Source organism: Hippocampus zosterae, chromosome 11 (assembly GCF_025434085.1).
Source record: "Hippocampus zosterae strain Florida chromosome 11, ASM2543408v3, whole genome shotgun sequence".
NCBI lineage: Eukaryota > Metazoa > Chordata > Actinopteri > Syngnathiformes > Syngnathidae > Hippocampus > Hippocampus zosterae.
This window is the reverse complement of record NC_067461.1, coordinates 17089153-17110714: the sequence shown is the minus strand read 5'-3', so window position 1 is coordinate 17110714 and position 21562 is coordinate 17089153. Positions and strand designations below refer to the sequence as shown.

General features: G+C 41.0%; 1 protein-coding gene across 3 annotated transcripts in view; it reads left to right on the top strand.

Annotated features, from left to right (window-relative positions):
• Positions 1-21562, top strand: part of LOC127610320 (adhesion G protein-coupled receptor A1) — a 147956-nt gene extending 126394 nt beyond the window's left edge. For all 3 annotated transcript variants that reach the window (XM_052080299.1, XM_052080298.1, XM_052080300.1), the window contains 4 exons: positions 3320-3443; positions 6754-6899; positions 15781-15876; positions 16241-21562. In XM_052080299.1, the coding sequence (XP_051936259.1) occupies positions 3320-3443; positions 6754-6899; positions 15781-15876; positions 16241-17660 (1786 nt within the window). In that variant the 3' untranslated portion in view covers positions 17661-21562. The remainder of the gene's footprint in view (positions 1-3319; positions 3444-6753; positions 6900-15780; positions 15877-16240) is intronic.

Below are 21562 nucleotides of genomic sequence, written 5' to 3'. Positions count from 1 at the left end.
GCCAGCCAATCTTCGGGCACACATATACGAATAGCCATTCAAACTCACAATAACACCTAATGGCAATTTTAGAGTGATCAACTAACGTACCCTGCATGTTTATGGAATCTGTTCGTCTCCAGAGAAAACCCAGACTGGGATAGGGAGAACATGAAAACTCCACAAAGCAAGGCCAGGGCTCGGAATTGAACGCATGACCTCTGCAATATGAGGCGGGTGTGCTTTCACCCGTCGACCACCATATACTGAAAAAGCTTTGAAAACTCCAACATGCACAGAGACACGTTTGCCGTCAAGGACACCCTTTTTAGCATCTTTTATCCCATCCCTCTTTCATCTCCTTGTCACTCCTCAGTACTAAACACCATCTCTGTTTCGTAACACTTTGGTCGTGTAGTATCACTCAAGCTGATCGTCAGTCTGTGAAGCGCTAACAAGGTGATAAATGGGGATAAATCCGAGAGGCATTGCTCAAGGCTAGACTGAGTACATTATGCATTGCGAATTTGTTCTTTCTCAAATCATATTACAACATGCATTTCAACATATGCTGAAGGGATAATTAAAGCAGTGGTTTTCAAATATTTTGTATTTTTTTCCCCCTTTGAAGAAATATATACACACGCGCACGCGCACACACAAACACACACACACACACACACACACACACACACACACACACGCACACACACACCATATCTTTTCTGAATTTGAAATCACCATGAAAAAAGACTTTTTTTTTTCTTCTGTGTTGTCGAATCCCAGGATTGGTTCTGTGTGCGCCATTGCTGAAAACAAAACATTGTAGAAAACAAAAGATTCCTCACGGTTGAGAATCGGGCGATTAGGAAGAGATGTGACAGCGTCACGAAGATAAATATGGTGTATGTCATAAATCTTAGGAATTAAAGAGAAATGATGCACTGTCCGTTCCATGTGCAGTATATGCTCAGTAAGGCGAGTTCCCTTTTTTGGGGTTTTATTTGGCTCAGTTGAAATTTAATAACACTTCCCTAATCCCTCTGTTCTCAATCAGTACAATGACGACACAAATGTTTTTGTTTATTTAAAAGTGAAAATGGTAGTGCTTAAATTATTTATACCAGAGTAATTAAAAAAATATGACCAAACACAAGCATCTAATACTAATACCACAAGTAAAACGTCATGCAACACTTTTTCGTGTCACACAGCATGCTCACAGTACTGTGATAAATAATCTATACAGTTGTTTTATAAGTATTTTCAGGCATTGACTGAATCAGCACATGTTATCAGTTGGGGAAGACTATTGCAAAGGGTTGGAGCCAGGAACGGCCAAGGCTTGGTCCCCTTTTCGATCGTTCATGAGAGTGTCTGTCAGACACACACCCTTAACTTTGCCAGAAGGTTGTATGTTGAGCTCAACGTTTCAACCCATTATTGAGATGGTGCAGAGTTATCAATGGACATATTTTTTAAACGTGACTATTTAATTACCGGTATACACACATTTGTGTCTGTCGAGTGCCTGCCCACACTTAAGTACTGACAGTCATAAAAGCATGTTTTTTGTTTTATTTGTTCGAGAGACTCTTGAAGTAAGTCGTTCCGATTTGTGCTAATTTGAATAAGGATTAGTAGGTGGATACCCGAATGAAGATTGGCAATTTTGGAGCATAAAAACATTTTTTAGAAGAACATTTTGTTTTAGGGCTCCAACGTGAAGCAAGAGTACAGTTTAATTCATCCCAGACTGCGGGAAGAGGGTGTGCAGGGTTGCACGTTAATGTACTTGACCCAATGAAAACCCAGTGCAGAGCCTATGAAAACCTCCTTCCAGGGAGGCAAGCAGCCAGCTTGATTTGCGGCCTCTTTGCTGGATACAGTTCAATACCTGGACTGTGGCAGAGGCAGCAGTGCCTCCTCTCATGCAGATCTGTGAAACTTGCCATCAGACGCCACGCATAGCTCACTGCTGCAAATGCTTCATTTATGTAGAGGTGGCTCAAGTCCGACTGGATCACACTTTTGGACCATGAGGATCTCCAGTTTATAGTTTAGAAGATGACAATGACTGCTATGGATTTAACAGAAATAGTTCACACTGGGCTGTTGTTAAAGGTTGTGTCAAACTGTAGCTTGTTGTTGTTTGACCTATTCAGTCATTTCTCTAACAGCTGGATAGAACACGGTGAAGTGGGTTAAGTGTCTTTCCCATGGCTGGGCTCAAAGCAAATACAAGTGCAAAGTAAGAAGCTTCAATTGATCTAGTGAACTGGAAATAATTCCCCCCCACCACCACCACCCCTTTCCTTCCCCTTTTAGTCATCACAGAATGATTCCTGTTCGTGTGCATACTCATTACCACTCTGCCATGATTTTAGTGACACGTTGGGGTGCTCTTTGCCTCAGGTCAGTCTCTTTGAAGCCAATTTGAAGTAGCCCCCTGTATGTAAATGAAAGAGTTCTTCGCTATTTTATGTCACCGATGGTGTAGTGGTACCCTGGCCTGACTTGTGTGATGGGAAAGTGGATTCAATTTTCACTCGGTGACAGTGTGAGCACGAGTCGAAATGGTTGTCGTGTGAGTGTGCCCTGAGATTGACTGGCAAGCACTCAGGGGCGTATTTCACCTTTGCCCCCGAGTCATCTTATTATCGGCACCAGCTCTCCATGACCCTAAACAGGATAAGCCTCATAGAAGATGAATGGATGGCAATCTCTATTTTAGGCTGCAGTATATTAAAGTGACTAATGATAGATATAATTGAGTGATTTTAGGAGGAAACGGTGAAACAAAAAGATGTGTGATGTGCAATGACAATACAATTCCATTCCATTATTTGAATTCCACGTTTAATTATTTCTTCAGAAGGGAAATTGTGCCGCATTTTTTTTTTTACAGTAGCGTTACACAATAATGGAAAAGTAATAATGGTTATTTTGATTGAGATTGTAATCACGATAAATAAAATGATTATTCATTGATCTCAAAACATTTTGAATAGATTTAAATCATAACAGGACTTTGACAGCTCAAACTTTTATTTGGAAATATTGTTGAAGATAAATCGGTCCTTCAGTGACCAGCGGTCAGCACGTCTTTCTTTCCTTCATGTGTGGAGGATATTTGGCCAGTCCCCTTGCCTCCCTGACTGTACATTTAATGTTTGCTCTCCAAAAGACGGCGCCGAGTGACGGGGGTCACGACGGCCCATTGAGCAACACAACACTTCATTCGCGTGTTGCGCTGAGGGCTCAAACAAAAAACTGTGTTGCTCTGTCTTTTTGCTTTGAGACATGCTTATTTTCTATTTACTGATCTTTCTTTTGGCAGTGCAATCCGCATCAGTCGGAAAGGATGGCATATACTTCTCAACTTCTGCTTCCATACGGCTCTGACCTTTGCTGTGTTTGCCGGCGGCATCAATCGAATCAAATATCCCATCATATGTCAAGCAGTAAGTGCAGTCCGTTTTTGTATGCCTCACTATTAATGATCGGGAATGTGATGTGGGATTTTTATTGAAGTGTCAAAATTGAAAGTAGTCTGCGATTGGACAATTTTTATACAATTAGAAAATTGCAGTCCTTGTCCCAGTTCACATTTACTTTATGATGTTGGCAGCAGGCTTCATCCCAAATCTATTCATATCAAATTGTGAGTAAATTTTTATTTGATTTTGTTTTTTGGTCCATTGGTGTGTTTTATCTGGAAATTATGTAAGAAAATGACAAAATTGTAAGATGTGTTTCAAAAACATTATCGCAGTTTGGTCTTTTACTTTCAGTTTTTTCAAAATGACATACGCTTCTTAAACATGGAAATAGCCAATTGTTCTGAAAGCTACTATTTATTAAAATGCTCCAGAGCAGTGAATCCCATAGCAACCAGGGTGCCGTTGAACACCATTGTGCCGTTGGGGCATAATTAGGGGTGTCGTGGGAAATTATCCAGTTTCATTAAATTTATCAGAAAATTAATTATGAATTACAAATATAGCTTTGTTCGTATCATAACAGGGCGAAAAAGTACCAGTAAAGGCTCTTCTGTCAAATACAGTAGATGGCAGAAGCTATCCACCTGTTGCAATTCATACAGGAGAATTTATAGAGGATCGCAAGTATATCAGCTACCAGGTCCAGACTTCATACTGAGTAAATTAGGAGTAAGTTTAGGTGAGATCTTTCTTTTTTCCTAGATTTTTTTTCAGTTGTTGTAGGCCCAACGCATAAAGATGAAAACAGCTACGCTCTTATAGCGTCCGGTGTACTCGAAATGACAACCACATCACAACGGTATCGCCACCAACAATCTGCAGATCCCTTTCTTAAGATCAAGAATGATTTGCATGAGGCAGCATGGTGCCACAAGGCATATAGCATTTAATGACAAAACATTTAATCATTCTGCCTATCACTGTACGTTGCTAGCAAAGATAGATGAACATATTGCAGATTGCTAATTCATCATTTTCAGGCATATTAAGTGAAATTACACTCCGTAATTTCCTGCTGCATCCCTGATCATCTCCCATGTCATACTAATGAGCCACTGCAACCGCGATAGGAATCAATATCAATATGAATAATTCATCAATAATCAATATTAAAAATTGTAGACGGTTCTGAACGTTTGAATTTGTGAATGGTTGTTTCTCCAGCTCTTCATCTAAATATACATACTGAACTGATGTAACCCAATTCAAGTCCCATTTTGCGCAATTCAGATATGCATCATGACATTGATAGTATACAATTAGTTATAGTATTGAATTAGATTAGAACCTCAGATTTTTGATCCCTCGTTATAAAAAAGATAGATTGGATTTTTATGTGACTGGGTGTGCAGACTTGTACTAAGCACTCAAGCACTATATCTCGTCACATTTTCTTGTTGTTATATCCCATGCTGACCTTCAACCAATTTTAGATTAAATATTAACGGGGTTATGCAGTGAGTGTGAGCAGAGTTAAATAAACCATTAAAAATCTGCTCATTTTTCTATGAATATGACCTACATTTGACTGATTAAAGTTGTTATTAAGGGGTTCTCATCATTAAAATGCTGCCATGAAATCAGATGGGACTGGTGAATAAAACTACGAGATATTCCATCATCTGAAATGATTGGGATTTGAGTCATCTCCAAAAATAAGACACTTATGGTTAGTTGTCATCAAAAATATTGCCAAACAAATGCGGTACACCAGATAGGGACTAGCAACATATTTAAGATAGATTCCAGGGTCGGGCCTTATTATAAACATTGCAAATCATCCAGTAAGCCTTGCTTTGTGACATAGAAAAGTGAGCCTTGTCCTGAGAGTGTAGGAATGAGCAGGAATTCTGCGGGATGGGTGAATGGAGGAAAACATCACTTGTGGGGTTCTTGGTGATGAATTTACATTTTAGCATGGCTAAAAGCTCCAAAAAATGTATTTCACATGATGTGGACCAAAAAACTGAAATGTTTGTCTGAAACTTTGTCACTTTCACAAATCGATTTGATAGCCTTTCTACTACACGACGAAGATGGTGGGGTTTTGTATTTCTGTGTACCGGTAATTCCCCCCTCGGCTGGAACTTTGAAAGATAAATTCCCTTGAAAGATAAGAAAAGTATTGCATCGCTGAAAGAAGTGAGCTCTAGAATAGGAGAGGCGGTCAAAAAGGTCAGTAAACAAGCCATTAAAAACCTTAAACAGTGTGAGTTGGGATTCTACATTTTCCAGTCTGGTGGTGGGGAAAAAAAAAACAATTAGTTTCTGGTTGGCTGTTCCCAGCTCATCCTTTGTTGACTTTGTGATCTATGTGCTGCTCAGGGAAGCAGTCATTGCTTTCAATATTTAATATTTGCTCAAGGTTTGCTGCTAAGATTGGCTTCAACTTCGCAAATGAATATAGTAAAATCACAGAGTTTTGCAGACTAGCCATAGATAATTAGCTGTCATTCATGACGGTATGATGAATCACGCAAATTTTCTCGTTTCCCATTATTTACTACTTTAAAATTAAACAGCTTGTCTGTTGTTACTGGTGATATTTATTTACATTATTTGCAGTAGTTTCCCCTTTGGTTGAGCACATTGAGTTATTTTCAATGAAGAACAATTTAATGCCACTTAGCTGAGAGGACAACTTTATTTTTTCTAAATCACTATCTGACCAAATTGCTTGGGTATAGTGGAGGGGCGTGCCTTTTAATATTTTCCCACCATCCTTCATCCCCTCTCCACTTTTCAATCTATTGTTATGAATTGTCAAAGCCTTTTGACAAAGTTAGATCTATTCTCCCGTTCAAATGTAATTTATGAATATTCAAACAAGAGAGTGCAGGTATGCATTACAGTTTTCACACAGATAGTTGACAACGTGACAATCATTTGTATTCTAATTTGTTATTTTGGCTGCGCCCTTGATGTCCTCTAGCATAACTGATAAGGAGCTGCTCAGTATCCAAATGTAAAACTGCGCCAAAATGCTATCATCAACCTTGCACTCATTCAATCCTGTACTCTGTTGTGCTCGATAGTCTCTTTAGTGAAGGACACGGAACGTTAAGGTCTGGAAGGGAAGCAGTCAAAGAGACACCCTTGGCGTGACATTGATATTTATGAGAATTGCTCATCCTTCACTTTTCTTCTTTGAATTTTATGTATTAAAGGCATTAACCTTTGTCCCTGACAGTTGTCGTGCAGAATGAACAAGCAAAGGTTCGGACAAGTCATGATCGTAATTGTAGCCATTTTCAACCTTTTACCATTTCAGGTCGGGCTTGTGCTGCACTATTCGTCTTTAGCAACCATGCTGTGGCTCGGAGTGACAGCGAGGAACATTTATAAGCAGGTGACTAAGAAGCCTCTACAGAGCCAAGACGGTGAACCGCCTAGACCCCCTAAACAGCCACTGTTGAGGTACATCGATTTTCCTGCCATCCTCTTTAACCTTGACTGCTTGGTGTTGTTCTGTGCGCGTTTATGTCCTAGTGTGTCTCTGGGTGACTAGTTGATCATTTTTGATCTATCTTGCATGTTCTTCACTGCAATAAATTACTTGTTTGTTTATAGTTGTCAATAGAAATTTGAATGTGCTTCATGCTGCGCCCTCATGGAAGGATCCAAAAGATACACCTGTAAATTCACACCAAAACAAAGAACTTGTGTCATCATGCAAAACAACAACAATGGATACATTTGGCAACATTGAGAGAGCTATCCAAACTGTGCCCGACCATCTGATTTTTACTCTTGTTCACTTGGGCTGCTGACATACATGCATATCAAAAGAAAAGCAGCGCATACCTGACGTTTCAGTATGAAGGATGCAGAGACTGTGGACATGTCGGATGTGGTCCGCGGGCCCTACTATGCCCAGAGATCTGCTGGAAATCTGTCTTCATCCAAGACGGTGGTGGTTTTGGAAGAAAATGCACGGAACAACCTCTGGTGCTTATCTGAGCACCACACCAAAATGTTTATATGCACCGGTCTTTACAAACAATTTGAAGTGATGTATGCATTATTTCAACATATTTTGATTGGCATGGTTGCAACTAAACATATAGTTTTCATACTTCTATACAGCAGAAATTGGAATTTATGATTAGTGGAAGCAACTGATCGTCGTCTTCGTCGTCTGTTTGCACATCGCCGATGCTCTGTGTTGTCTTCTGTGTTTTCCTGTTACCGGCATTTGTGTGACCACAATGCATTGGTACGGTACAGTACGTACAGGCTTTGCATACTAACGACAGTCAGACCTCAGTTTTCAAACCTCTCTGTGCTTGACCAAATCGGTTTTCGACCCAAAACCTCGAGTTTTCATGCCTCGGGTTACGACCGAAAATCGGTTCTCAACCAAACTAAGCAAACATGAATACATCACTCGACTCCCCTTGGCTTCCGGTTCTCGACCAAACTGAGCGCACTTGAATGTGCCACTCGACTTCTCTGGGCTTCCTTTCACGAGGAAGTGACGCCTCCTCATGTAGACGAAGAAGTGACGCCTCCATTGTGAGCAGACGTTTTCAATAAATATATATTTTTTTAAAAACAGACGTGTTTGTTGAGATCTACACAAATTGGACTGTTATTTCTGTGGAAGTAGTAAAGCTGGTGAAAAAAGAGGAAAATAGTGCGCAAAAGTATTGAATTAAGAAAGATTTGACAGTGAAATATGAATCAGGTGTGTGTCTGTGTTGGCTAAGGAGTTCAGCATGCCGAAATCAGCAGCACCCTAAAAAAGAAAGACTCTGATGTGGCTAAAGGATCTGTTTAGCAAACAAATGCCACAAATATTAGAGGAAGTGGAGAAAATTTTGCTTATTTTCTTGAATGAGAAACAACTAGCAGGGGACAGTCATAGTCAAGATACAATTTGTGGCAAAGCAAGATAAAAAATTGCTCCTGAAGAGTTTGATTTTAAAGCAAGCAGAGGATGGTTCGAAAAGTTGAGCAAAAGAAGTGATTCGTCATGGGGAGGCAGCCAGTTCAGACAAGGAAGCTGGTGAAAAGTTTAAAGTTGAGTTTGAAAATCTCATCAAGGCCAAGGATTGCCTTCCCCAGCAAACTTTTAATATGGACGAGTCTGGACTTGTGTGGAAAAAGCGGTTCAGAAAATGAATGGAAGGATGTTACCTCATACCGTGCGTAGCGTAGGATTTCAGAGATAGCATCCATAGTTACAGCCATTACTTTAGGGTTTATAAATTCAAGGTGTAAAAGAATGCAATCTAGAATTGTCACGATGAGAGAGAGAGAGAGAGCAATGTTATGTCAATTTTTGTTACAATGTCAATGTTTTTGTTAAAATTGGTAAAAACAGAATATGTTTGTAGTTTGTTTGTACAGTATTTTACATATTACCTGCTAGTTTAAAAATGCTTTTAAAAAAAGTAGTTTTCTAGACTTAGAATGGATTACATTTTTTAAAATTGATTATAATGGGAAACATAGTTTCGGTTTTTTAACAAATCGGTTTTCAAACAGCCTTCTGGAATGGATTATGGTCGAAAACCGAGGTTTGGCTGTACTTTAAAGGATTCTTTGAATTGGACAGTAAAGTAAAGTAGTATGGTGTGATGACTGTGACAATAAAACTTAAGTGAACATTTGTAAGAAATATTCTTCTTCCTAGCTGATATGACAAAAGTTATGATATGTTTCTGAAGGTCCACCAAAACACAGGAGGACTTTCAGTACCTCTAAACAGCCCTCCTCTTTCAAAGCAAATCCGCCAATCCCTTCATGGTTAGGCATATACATACGGAATTTGCACTCGCTACCGTCATGCACTGCTTTGCGAATGAGATAATTTGTCCAGGGCCAAGCGGTTGGGTCATGCAGCACTGCATCCATGTTGATCCGTGGTGATTGACTGTAATGGTCCCTGTCAGACAGGCTCATGCAATAAGACTTAGCGGCTGGAGACGAATCAATTTCTCCTCCTGCGGCCCCCGCCCCATCCATTCTGCTATCACCATCTCGGCCATGCACATTATCAAACCTATTTGGGCTGATCTACCCCTCTTTCCCTCCAATCTCGACAGCATATAATGGTATATCAAGAAAACAATTGTTGCCAATTTTGTCAAAAATCTGCTCCACCTCATGTTGTTGAATACCCCATCGCATTTTCAAGTCATTTGCATTTGGTGACTATGATTGGTATCATTGTTATTGTTTGTCTGGTTATCAATAATATTGTATGATTATCAAAACTATTGCTTCAAGATATGCTTTACCGGCATTGGATTATTACTGTCACTCTCATATATAACTGCCCTTTTTCTTGTGTGCAGGGTGTGTTTTTTCATATGCACAGATTTGGGTGCGCTCTCTTTTTGCAAATTTTAAAACATTAACATATGTAAGCCATGTGTTGTTTTGAGCATCAAGTGGTCAGGTGCCTGAACTTTTAAACGCTTATTCTCATTTAAACATGTCTTGCTGACAGGCGCATCAATGACTTTCTGTCAGTGGTAGGTGGGAGTTGTTCCACTAAGATGCAATGTCATTGCTGGTAATGCTGCCAACCAGGACCATCACCAACCACATTTCCTAATTCCCTTCGGAGAATCACCCTACCCCGATGCCCCACCAACCCAAGTCCCAAGGACCCGGACAAGCACCTTGATTGTAATTGAATTTTCGGGATGTCTCTTGTGTGACGAGAGACATATTGTGAAAGGCAGAGACAGAGGAAGGAGAAAGGAGGAAGATGGAGTGCTATAAAGGTGAGACCAGTGACAGAGGTCCAAATTGAACAGGATGGAAAAGGAAATAGCATAGGGTGATGGAGGAAAGTGGATGGCAGGGCAAAGGGAAAGCACAAGGACACGGTGGAGATCGAGCTGCTGGGGATTAGGGTTGTTGTCGCACACAATTTTTAGCCCTCTCTGTTTAGTTGCTGTGATGTAAGTAAGCATCAATGGCACTCAGATTTTGCAATTAAAAGCGTTCCTTATCAGGCAACAGATGACAGATGATTAAACACTTGCTTAATGCCGGACTATCATCATGCGTAGAGAAGTTTGCCTGGAGGTAACAGAGCTAAATGTGATACCATCTTTGCATTCATGGCCTCAATTTCACCCTGAGGAAGTGTAACATTGATTTCACAGGAGGGTTTAATGCTAAAGGGAAATGGTGAATGAAGCAACTACCAATGAAAGTGAAAACTAAGTGTTGTTTTTCTTATCTTGATGAGATGCTTGTGTAATTCCATGTTGGTTTGCTTCGACATAATGTGATGCTTGTTTTTATTAAACATAGCTCAATCTGTTAGGACTTGGTCTACAGAGTTATGATAGATGGGATGGAGTCCCACTGTGGACAAAAGTGAAAAAAATAGGCCCTAGTTGTTGGCAATTTTATTCTGCTTACTGGTTACTGTCAAAGTAATCCAGCACTCTTTGTGCACCTCTTTCACTGTGAATGTTTCCATGCATGCCTGCATGTGTCTTTCTCCGGTTCTCTGTGCAGTGTGCAACACAAAGTATACATCTGTGTGTGAATTGAGTGTCCCTCTGAGTGACACCAATGAGTAAATAAATATAAAAAAAATAAAAATAGCACTGCAAGCAGCTACAAAGAGCCATGGAGAAAATGGTGTATTGGGTATGGGGAATGTTATATAATATTCCTCATCTCACCCCTCGGGTGGTGTCCGTCCCCCATTGAGCTCGGTTCTCTACCAGAGGCCAGGAAGCTTGAGGGTTCTTCACAGTATCCTTGCTGTTGCCAGCACTGCACTTTTCGGGACTGAGATGTCCGATGTTGTTCCTGGGATCTGTTGCAACCATTCATCTAGTTTAGGGGTCACTGCCCCGAGTGCTCCGACCACCACAGGCACTACTGTCACCTTTACCTTCCAGGCTCTCTCCAGCTCCTCTCTGAGCCCTCGGTATTTCACCAGTTTCTCGTGTTCGCTACATCCACTACAACAGCTTTCCTCTGCCCTTTGTCTATGATCACAATATGCGGTTGGTTTGCCATTACCATCTTGTCAGTCTGTATCTGGAAGTTTTCTCCCCGTACTCCGGTTTCCTCCCACATTCCAAAAACATTCATGGCAGGCTGATTGAACACTCCAAATTGTTCCTCCAATTTTTCATTGATCTCAGTGAAAGAATCAACTGGAGATGTTTAGTTAAATATTTGTTGTGGCACCATAGAGACATTTTTTTTAGAAATTACACAGTAAAATTCAGTTATTACAGACTACAAAATGCACCAGATAAAAAGCTGCACCAGCTAAATTTAGATACAAAAACTAATTTGAATATACGTTGGCCGCTCTGTCTATTTATGGCCCTTGTGATGGAATCATGGGGAAAAAAACAACAACAAACTTTAGCACATCACTAGTACTTGGTTGCACCGCATTTTAGCTTTTACAACAGCTCATAGTTTCAGAGGCATGGACTTTATGAGTTGTAAACAGTACTCTGCCTCAATCTGGCCCCAACTTTCTCAGACTTATTTTGCCAGAACAGCTTTGTAGGTTTGAGGCTTGTCAAGGACCATTTTCTTTCAACTTCCACCAAAGATTTTCAATTGGATTGAGCTCCGAACTGTTGGCACGCCATGGCATTGACCTGATGTGTCTTTCTTCAAGCGATTTTATCAGTTTTTGCTCCATGATCAGATGCATTATCATCTTGAAAAAAGATTTCATCATCCCCAAATGTCATTTCAAATGATAGGATAAAGAAATGTCTAAAAAAAATATACGTGCATTTATTGACAATGTAATGACAGCCGTCTCTCAGCACTTTTACCTGACATGCAGCCTCATGTCAGTGACTATGCAAATTTTTTTGTTTTCTTCAGGCAGTCCTCTTCATTAATCTCATTAGAATGGCACTTGACAAAAATTCCAGCATCACCACCTTGCACAATGCAGATTCATCATTTTTCATTCAGGCATCCACAGTCCACAATTGCTTTTCTTTAGCTAATTGTAACCTAGTTTTGTTGTTGTTGTTTTGTTTTTTTCTGTTTATGTGTTAGTGATGGCTTTCATTTACCTTTTCGCGATGTAAATCCCATTTCCTTGAGGCAGTTTCTTACAAACAAGTTGACTTCAGTTTCCTCCCATGTGTTCATTTGTTTTGCTGCGGATTTGCTGTTTTCAAGTCATATTGCTTGATTTTTTTCTTCTTTCACACTTTGATGTCATCCTTGGTTAACCAGTAGGCTGTTTATTGCCTTTCACACTCTTCCCATGTTGTTTGTATTTGTTCTAAATTGTAGACACAACATTGCCTGATTTACCGTCAAAAGTTTTCAATTGACATCTCTCGTGATGGAGCCATCCGTCCATTTGGTGCAACAACTCTCCAAGGTGTGGTCGTTCCTGTTTAACTGCCGAGTAACGTGCAGATCTACACTGATGCAGATGTCAATTTTCGGAATGGAAATTTACAGAGTGATTCCAGAAGTTTTTTCCTCATAGTTGAGTGATTCCATAGTTTTTTTTTTCATTCTGCTGGGTCTAAAAATGTCACTGTTCCTGAATGTGACTTTTTTTCATTTTTTTTAATGAGTGTTTCTTAAAACCAGTAAGTAGGAATTAGAACTGACTTACCGGTAGTTATGTTTTAAGTCTGTAATCTACTTTTACAGATTGAACATCCTCTGAAACTGGTTCGGTTTAATTAGGTGTGTTCCAAGCTTTTTATGCCTCTAAATTTTCCTAAATTTGTAAGGAGAGCTATTGAGTCATTCAAAAAAATAAAATGAAAAAAAAAGCACAATCTAAGACAATATTGATGATTTTGCCACATCTGATGTGCAAGGCCGACTGTCCCATGAGGCAAATTAAACTAAATTAACGATTTAATGTGAAACTAAAAAGTTTAAACAAAATTGACAGCCTCATTTCTTGTGGAGTAAAGTGAAACAGGAGTAAATCAAAGGCTGAAATGGAACTTTGTAAAAATGTGCATGCATGTTTTTTGCAAGACTTACACAATTTGCTGGGTAACACAACTGTGCTCCCAAAACCTAAACCTGAGCCATGGTTTAACGACATTACCCGCGCAGCTAGGCAGGGGTGTCGCAAAGATGAACGCAAGTGGAAAAAAGACAAATTGCATGTCTTATCAAATTTGGAAAGACTGCTGGCGTAACTACCAGCTCACAGTAAAAGAGGCCAAAAGAGAATATCTGTCGGACCTTATTAAAGCTAACCGTCACAACACACGCGCACTATTTAAAACTACAGATTCTGTACTCAAACCCCCTCTGCCTACTTGCTCGGATTCTTCACCCGAGATGTGCAACAAATTCCTTCAGTTTTTCATTGATAACTTCTCAATAGCTATGACTCCGGTCTCAAATTCCGCATCTGACCTCTCTGTCCATGTTCGATGTTCAGCTGTACTAAATTCTTTTAAAACTGTGTCCTTGGCGCTTTTGGAGGATGTAGTTCGCCAGACGAAGCCATCTGGCTCCCCTTGCGACTCTCTTCCCCCGCACTTCTTTCAGGAGGTTCTCCCGAGTGTTGGCGCATCGGTCTTGTATATCATCAACAGCAGCCTCTCTTCTGGTGTAGTTCCCCAACAGTTTAAACATGCTGTGGTCCAACCCTTGATCAAGGAACCTGGTCTTGATCCAGATGTGCTGTCAAGTTTCAGGCCCATTTCCAAACTGCTTTTCATTTCCAAAATTCTGGAAAAAGTGGTGCACATGCAGTTGAAACTTTTCTTGGATGAACATAACATCTTGGAGGTCTTCAGTCAGGTTTCAAGACGATGCATAGCACGGAGTTAGTCCTGTTACGCATTTCAAATGACATCCTCCTCGCTAATGACTCTGGAGACCATGTGTGTCTAGTTTTATTGGACTTAACTGCAACATTTGATACAGTAGATCACAGTATTCTACTGACTCGTTTGCAGCACTTGGTGGGCATTGGAGGCAGTGCTCTTGAGTGGTTTAGGTCCTATTTAGCTGACAGAACCTTTTATGTCACCCTTGGCTGCTCTGAGTCACGCACTGCTCCCCTGTCATGTGGTGTTCCACAGGGCTCAATTCTGGGGCCTCCGCTGTTCTCGCTGTATCTGCTCCCATTGGGTTCCATCTTAAGGAAACATGGCATTCCCTTCCACTGCTATGCAGAAGACTGCCAGATCTATGTCCCACTGAGCAAAAAAGACGCATTTTCATTAAGGCCACTCCTATCCTGTCTGGAAGAAATCAAAACCTGGATGGCACAACATTTCTTGAAATTCAAGGAACAGAGTACATATTGTTTGGTCCCAGTGGCCCTTGTACATTCCATCTACTAGACTTGGGCCCCCTGTCTCCTTATCTTAAATCAACGGTCTCAAACTTGGGCCTTAAACTGGACAGTGATTTCAAACTCGATCGGCAAATTGGTGCCGTTGTTAAATCCAGCTTCTTTCACCTTACACAGCTGGCCAAAATAAAACCTCTCCTCTCACATGAACACTTTGAGACAGTAATTCATGCCTTTGTCACATCCCGGCTCGATTCCTGCAATGCCCTTTACTTTGGAGTCACCCAGTCCTCCATTAAGCGCCTTCAGCTGGTCCAGAATGCCGCTGCTCGCCTCTTGACTGGTACTCGTAAGAGGGAGCACATAACTCCTACTCTGGCATCCCTTCACTGGCTCCCCATTCATTTTAGAGTTATTTTCAAGATCCTCCTCTTTGTTTTCAAATCTCTGAATAATCTCGCGCCACCTTACCTCTCTGAGCTCATCTGCCCCCACACACCTGCCCGGCGCCTCAGGTCTGTGGACCAGACATTATTAGAAGTACCAAGAACTAAAATGAGGCTCAGAGAGGATCGAGCCTTTTCTGTTGCTGGTCTCTCTCTCTAGAATGACCTCCCACTGAACATTCGGCAAGCCTCCTCGCTGCCCATCTTCAGAACCCACCTCAAAACTCACTTGTATTCTTTGGCATTCGACTCAGCATGACTTAGATTTGTTCTTGGTTTTACTGTTTGGTGCCTTCTACCACCTTTATTACCGATTTGTCTTACTCTTTATTGTGCATGTTAAATTGCTCCATGTACAGCACTTTGTATGCAGCGATGGCTGTTTGAAAGTGCTCTATAAATACAGTTGACTTGACTTGACTTGACTTGACTTGAATTTGCAGGTACACGTTTTCTGTTGTTAATTTTGCAGATTTTTCTCAGTTGTAAATCTAATGCAAATGCACTTAATTGAGGGTAGGTATTGGAAGGAATGAAACTTCCAGAGGAAGTGTGAAATGTTTTAATTGAAATCATAAAATTGTTTTTTCCTCATCTCTTACAGATTTTATTTAGTGAGTGGTGGAGTGCCCCTCATCATCTGTGGGGTCACCGCAGCTGTCAGTCTTGACAACTATGGAAGCGGGGAGCAAGCACCATAGTAAGTTCACACGTTGAACTTAACGTGTTGAAGGAAAACTGTGGCTAGGAATAGTTTATAAGTGAAAATAATCTATTCATCGTTTTAATTCAAATTCTCAACTAAGTGCACACATATCGCTTCTTGCTATGATTGTATTGATCAGGGCGGGCAGATAATTTCTTTGCCAAGGACTTTATGATCCATGATTATTTTTGTAAATGTCATTAATTGTTATGTTGCATGTTAATGTAATGGAATGCGTGTTAATGTAATGGAAATGTCTCCTGTATTTAAAATGAAAGAAATCGTATTCAGACCACAAGCTATAATATTTTTGCTATCAGCTCACATTCTTATCTGATTATTTTCTTGTTTGCTGTAGCTGCTGGATGGCCTGGGAGCCAAGTCTGGGAGCTTTCTTCGGCCCAGTGGCCCTCATCGTCCTGGTGACATGCATCTACTTCCTCTGTACCTTCATCCAACTGCGGCGCCACCCTGAAAAAAAGTATGAGCTTAAGCAGCTAACAGAAGAGCAACAAAGGTTGGCCTCCGTCGACGTGCCGACACATTGCCAGCAGGCAGCCGAGCCCGGCGTCCCGACGGGCCAGCCTTCCAGTAGCCACTGCCCTGCCGGTTGCCCGGGTGTCCCAATTAATCCCGCCCTGCTAGCAAATGAGCACTCCCTGAAGGCCCAATTACGCACAGCGGCCTTCACGCTTTTCCTGTTCCTGGCCACGTGGACTTTTGGCGCACTGGCCGTATCACAGGGTCACTTCCTGGACATGATCTTCAGTTGCCTGTACGGTGCCTTCTCTGTCACGCTTGGCCTCTTCATCCTCATTCATCACTGTGCCAAACGGGACGATGTTTGGCATTGCTGGTGTTCTTGTTGTCCTGGAAGGCGAGCCAACAGCTCCTCCGGTGCTCATGGGGCGGGCCAAGCACCACCAAAAGTCAACGTAAATGGAGATACCCCTTCGCACGGCCATGGTCACAGTCACTGCCACCATGAGTCACCATGTAAGGCTGTGATTAGCTGTAGTCATGCCAGTGTCAGTCACTGTAAACATGCTGCTGTTCCATCATCACAAAATCATGTAACCTGTCTAACACCTGTGACTCCATGTTGCGCTGCCTTGCATAGCCAGCAACTCATGGAGGAGGAACCTACTGCTGCACACGTGCTGCTTCATGCTAATCCAGAGGGCTATCGGCCAGGCATCCAGTTGCACCCCTGTTTGAAAAGCAGCAGCAGGACTAAAGGCCGCCATTTTAGCCGCAGGTCTCCAACCAGTGTTTGTGTTCCGGGGAGTGAGAGAGAATACGCCTATCATATCCCCTCCAATGTCGATGGCGGCAGCGTGCACAGTTCACACACTGACAGCCCTCACAGCACCCATGAGCGTCACATCCACACTTGTCCACATCAGGTCCATGAGGTCCACCACGAGGGGCATCATACGTGCCACACGGCAGCAGCGGGCGCGCATGAGACCCTCGCGTGTCATAATCCCTGCCATCGGCACATGTGCTGCGCCAAGGCGGACATTTTCCCTTCCCTGTGCCCGTCAGAGGGAACCAATGCAGGAGTGTTCCTATGCGGGTGCAGCAAAGTGGCCGAGGAGGAGCCAATCACGCATCACCATTTGGAAATGCACGCCCCACGCAGACAATCTTATCCCCAGAATCCACCCAATCAGAATGGGATTCTAAAGGGTGGCTTGCACGAGGGACTGCTTTATAGCTCAGACAGTACGGGAAATATACGCACTGGACCCTGGAAAAATGAAACTACTGTTTAGTCCGGGATGGATCGAGGCGGCAGCACCATTTCATGCCAACAAAAACAACCACAAAAAAAACAAACAAACAAAAACACTTGTTCCAGAATATTAAAAACTTGTAAACATCTCAATCATTGTGGGAAAATGTCTTCATATCTGTATGTGTGTTTCTTTACTGGACAGAAATCTGCCATATAAAGTTCTCCCAGAAGAACGCCCATTCACAAAACAACTTATTCCATCAAGATCAATATATGAACATGTCAGAAGATACACGTGAACACAGGATGTCACCACTCTTGCACATCACTCCAGATATCTGTACACATAAAAGAAATTGAATGGCTGTATGTATGGATATTAGTGTTAGTGCTCAAAGGCAACAAGCTGCAAGATGTTTTTTTACCCTTTGAGCCTGAAACCATCAACTGATAAAATGAACTGAAACCAAACTTTAAAAAACTCATAGCATCCATGTTATAGACGATTAAACCAGCAATTTTCACTTTTCATGGTTTTCTTTGCCATTCGGTCAAACAGCTGTGAATATGTACAAGATGTTTTCTAAATCACATACAAAGATCATGCTGCTTAGCATTTAAGTACTATTCATCCAAGACATGAAAAAAAGTGAACTCAAACATGCTTTTTCAGGGTGGTATTCAGTATGTCTTCTGAAAGGTGATGTCACGCGTACTTTTTATTTTCTTCCAGTGTTCAACAATATCACTGTTACTTCAGTACAGAGTTTGTCTGAATTAAGATTAATCGGCAGAGATTTTATTCATCATTAAAAAAAATACAGTGGTGCCTTGGAATTGTGATTGTCACGATCAAATGTTTGTAGAATTGATTATTCTGTCACTGAATCAAAATCCAATTTTATTTTGTCTTAAAGTGTATTGTGAGACCGTTTTACCCCATTTAATTTATTTATCAGTTATTGTTCTATATTTGGTATTGTTTAGTGTTGATTGGTTCAGTTACTGATTCGGTCATTGTCTTCCAAAAGAAAAGCAGACGTTTGCAAATGTTTTGTTTTGATTAAACACAGAAGTCAGTCAGTCTGCTTTTATGAAGGACTTCAGAAATCTGAGAATAATTACTGTCGAAAAACTGAAATCTGAGGATTTGGACAATTTTAGTTTAAATGAATACTTAATTATTAAAATAGTTGTTGATTAATTTGATAGTGGATTAGTTGTCGATCAATCGATTCACTTGGACACCTCAGCCTGAGATTTCAATTTGCTCTGTGACCTCGCTTGTCATTTCAGACTCATACCTCAAATCACATTTTCTCAACACGCGAACACGCAAAGTGACGTGGTTGTTCGTTTTATTTTAATTCTTTTTCAATTTTCACTTGGACAGTAAACTTCAACTGGGAGAGTTGTATTATACAGCTTGAAGCATGTTTCCTGAAAAATTGTTATCCACCAAAGAGCTGCTTGTAGTGACGTCAGTTGAGTTCACTGCCACCCTACAATGCTCATAGCTCAAGTTTTTGCTCACAAGTCAAAGCAAATAATGAGTGAACGACGGCCCGTATCTTGAAACACCGATAAGTCTGGTCACTTATATTTCAAGGCACCACTGTACGCTGTTCCAGTATTCTCCACAATGAAAACACAACAACACAAGACATAGCAGCATAACGATTATATTTAAGATATAAAAAAATATACATTGCATTTTAAATACGAAACAGTATGCAGGTATCACAAATGTTAAACATAAAACCTATGCCTCTTTTTCTTTTTTCCATACAGAAATACAGGTAAATCTACGTCAAAATTGCAGTGCAGTCTGAAGGTCCGGAAAAAGGTATATGATAATCAGTGCACAAAATTTTGAGGTAACTTGATATGAGAGTTTCTGTTTCTCTCCCAGTGTGAAATTAAAAAGCTGCATGACATCGGGGATTGGAGGATTTCCTCAGGCAGTCAATGGAGCAGGGTAGTGGCAGCCGCCTGTCACTAAGGCTGTCGCTTTGCCTGGAGACAGTGCTGTACAGTGGATGCTGTAGATCAGGGGTGCCCAACCTTTTTGGACCGAAGATCTTTTCGATCAACCAACCCCCCACAATCGACCCGTTACCATGCACACGCGGATACGCACGCACTTACATACACTTGCCATGATGAGCAACAGCCACAATGGCCCCTAATATGAACAAAACTGAAAAATAAAGTAAACACAAGAGTTTAGGAGTTTGTGAAAAGGAAATCAGGTTCCCCCCACCCCTCTACACCCCTCACTATCGACTTGGGACCAGTCCATCACGATCCACGTATTGGGCACCTCTGCTGTAGATCGTCCATGGCGGATAGAAGCGACTTCAGCACTCTGCTTACTTCTACAAATATGATTCTGCCCAACTCTGTGCTTTGACAATTTTTCTCATTGTCATTTCTTGTCATCATTCTGAAACCCCAAATCAAGCATGAATCTGCTTTTATGCAACCATCAATTGTTTCCCTCACATTGTCCACCCATGGGTGTTTTTTTTTTTGGGTCAATGGCGAATGCCATATCAGTTTTGTCAAATCCTCAATTCCATCCACTCAGTAGTTACAGATTTGTCCAAAAAAATCCAGTTTGGAACTTCAGCTGTTTATGGTTTAGTATTTGTCGTGAAGGATTAGAACGCTTGAAGAGAAGGCAAGAGAGGCTATGGACCAACTGAAACCGTATGTTTGTGTTCATGTTTGAATGTTGTTTTATTTTGGTGGCTGGAAAACACCAGTTACACATTTCATCAGAAAATTAAAAAAGAAATAAAGAAATAAATGTGCATATAATCTGCATTGAGACCGCAAAACCTGTTCTCGTAAAACCACCTCGGCATGCGCATCGTCTTTCTTCATTATGCGCACTCTTGTCTGTGTGAATAAAAATGGTTCCTACTTTATTATTTTCCATCAGATTTCAAATATTTATAAACACAATAACTCTATGAATACAGTAATGGGGAAATATTGACCTCTCGATTTTAATACTCAGTATCTGAGTTTAGCAATGTCTTTGGTTTTATAATGCCTTTTAATGCATTGTCATTTTTGTTGCCATTAACATAAGTGTGCAGATTCTCCACGTGTTGTTGGACTTTTCCTAAATGCACTAACCATTGCTAAAGTTAGCCCATCCGAATCACATTGCTTGCTGTTCTAGTGTGATAATTCTGGAAATGGTTGCTCAGACTGGAATAGCTGAGATTAAAGATATATATAAACTTCTGTAGAAATGAGAGGAAAGAAGCATTCACTTGATGCTCAGTGCCATTTTTTTTCTCCAGTGAAACTGCAGTTGTATTCATAGACGATGCATGAATCTCCCTCCCCATAGAGTTTATTCCACGGTCTTGGACAAAATTATTTATCATAGGCTGAATTAGAGTGCTAAAATATCGGCCTATATTCTTGTAGTCACTTAGATGATGGCGGCCTGTCACTCTGCCTTTTAAGTTGTCAGGGAGATTAATTTGTAACAGTATCACACATGCAAAGAGCATCTTGGAGGGCGGGCACGGCCCCTTATGGCGTGCAGACAGTAATGGGTGTGCATATATGTACACACACACATACATAAATAAAAACATATTAAAGATCGACATTGAAAAACGACTTGAGCAAAACACACTCTTCGAAGAGAACGGTGGTCTCTGTTCATGGCTGTGCAATTGTATTTGCTCTGTGTTTTGTTTCAGTGTGTTTGGTGTCATAGTGCCACTGTAGAATACCTTCTCTATTGTCAGTCGTAGCAGATGTGCTGTCCCAAATGAGCATGACTGTTTACTTTCGGGTCACCTAGCAGCTGCTTGAAAACTGACCAGTGGCACTGTGACAAAACCCAAAGCCAGTTGTCACTTTTTTCTACATTGACACAGATTCCAATAAATGTATTTTTTCACCATGTAA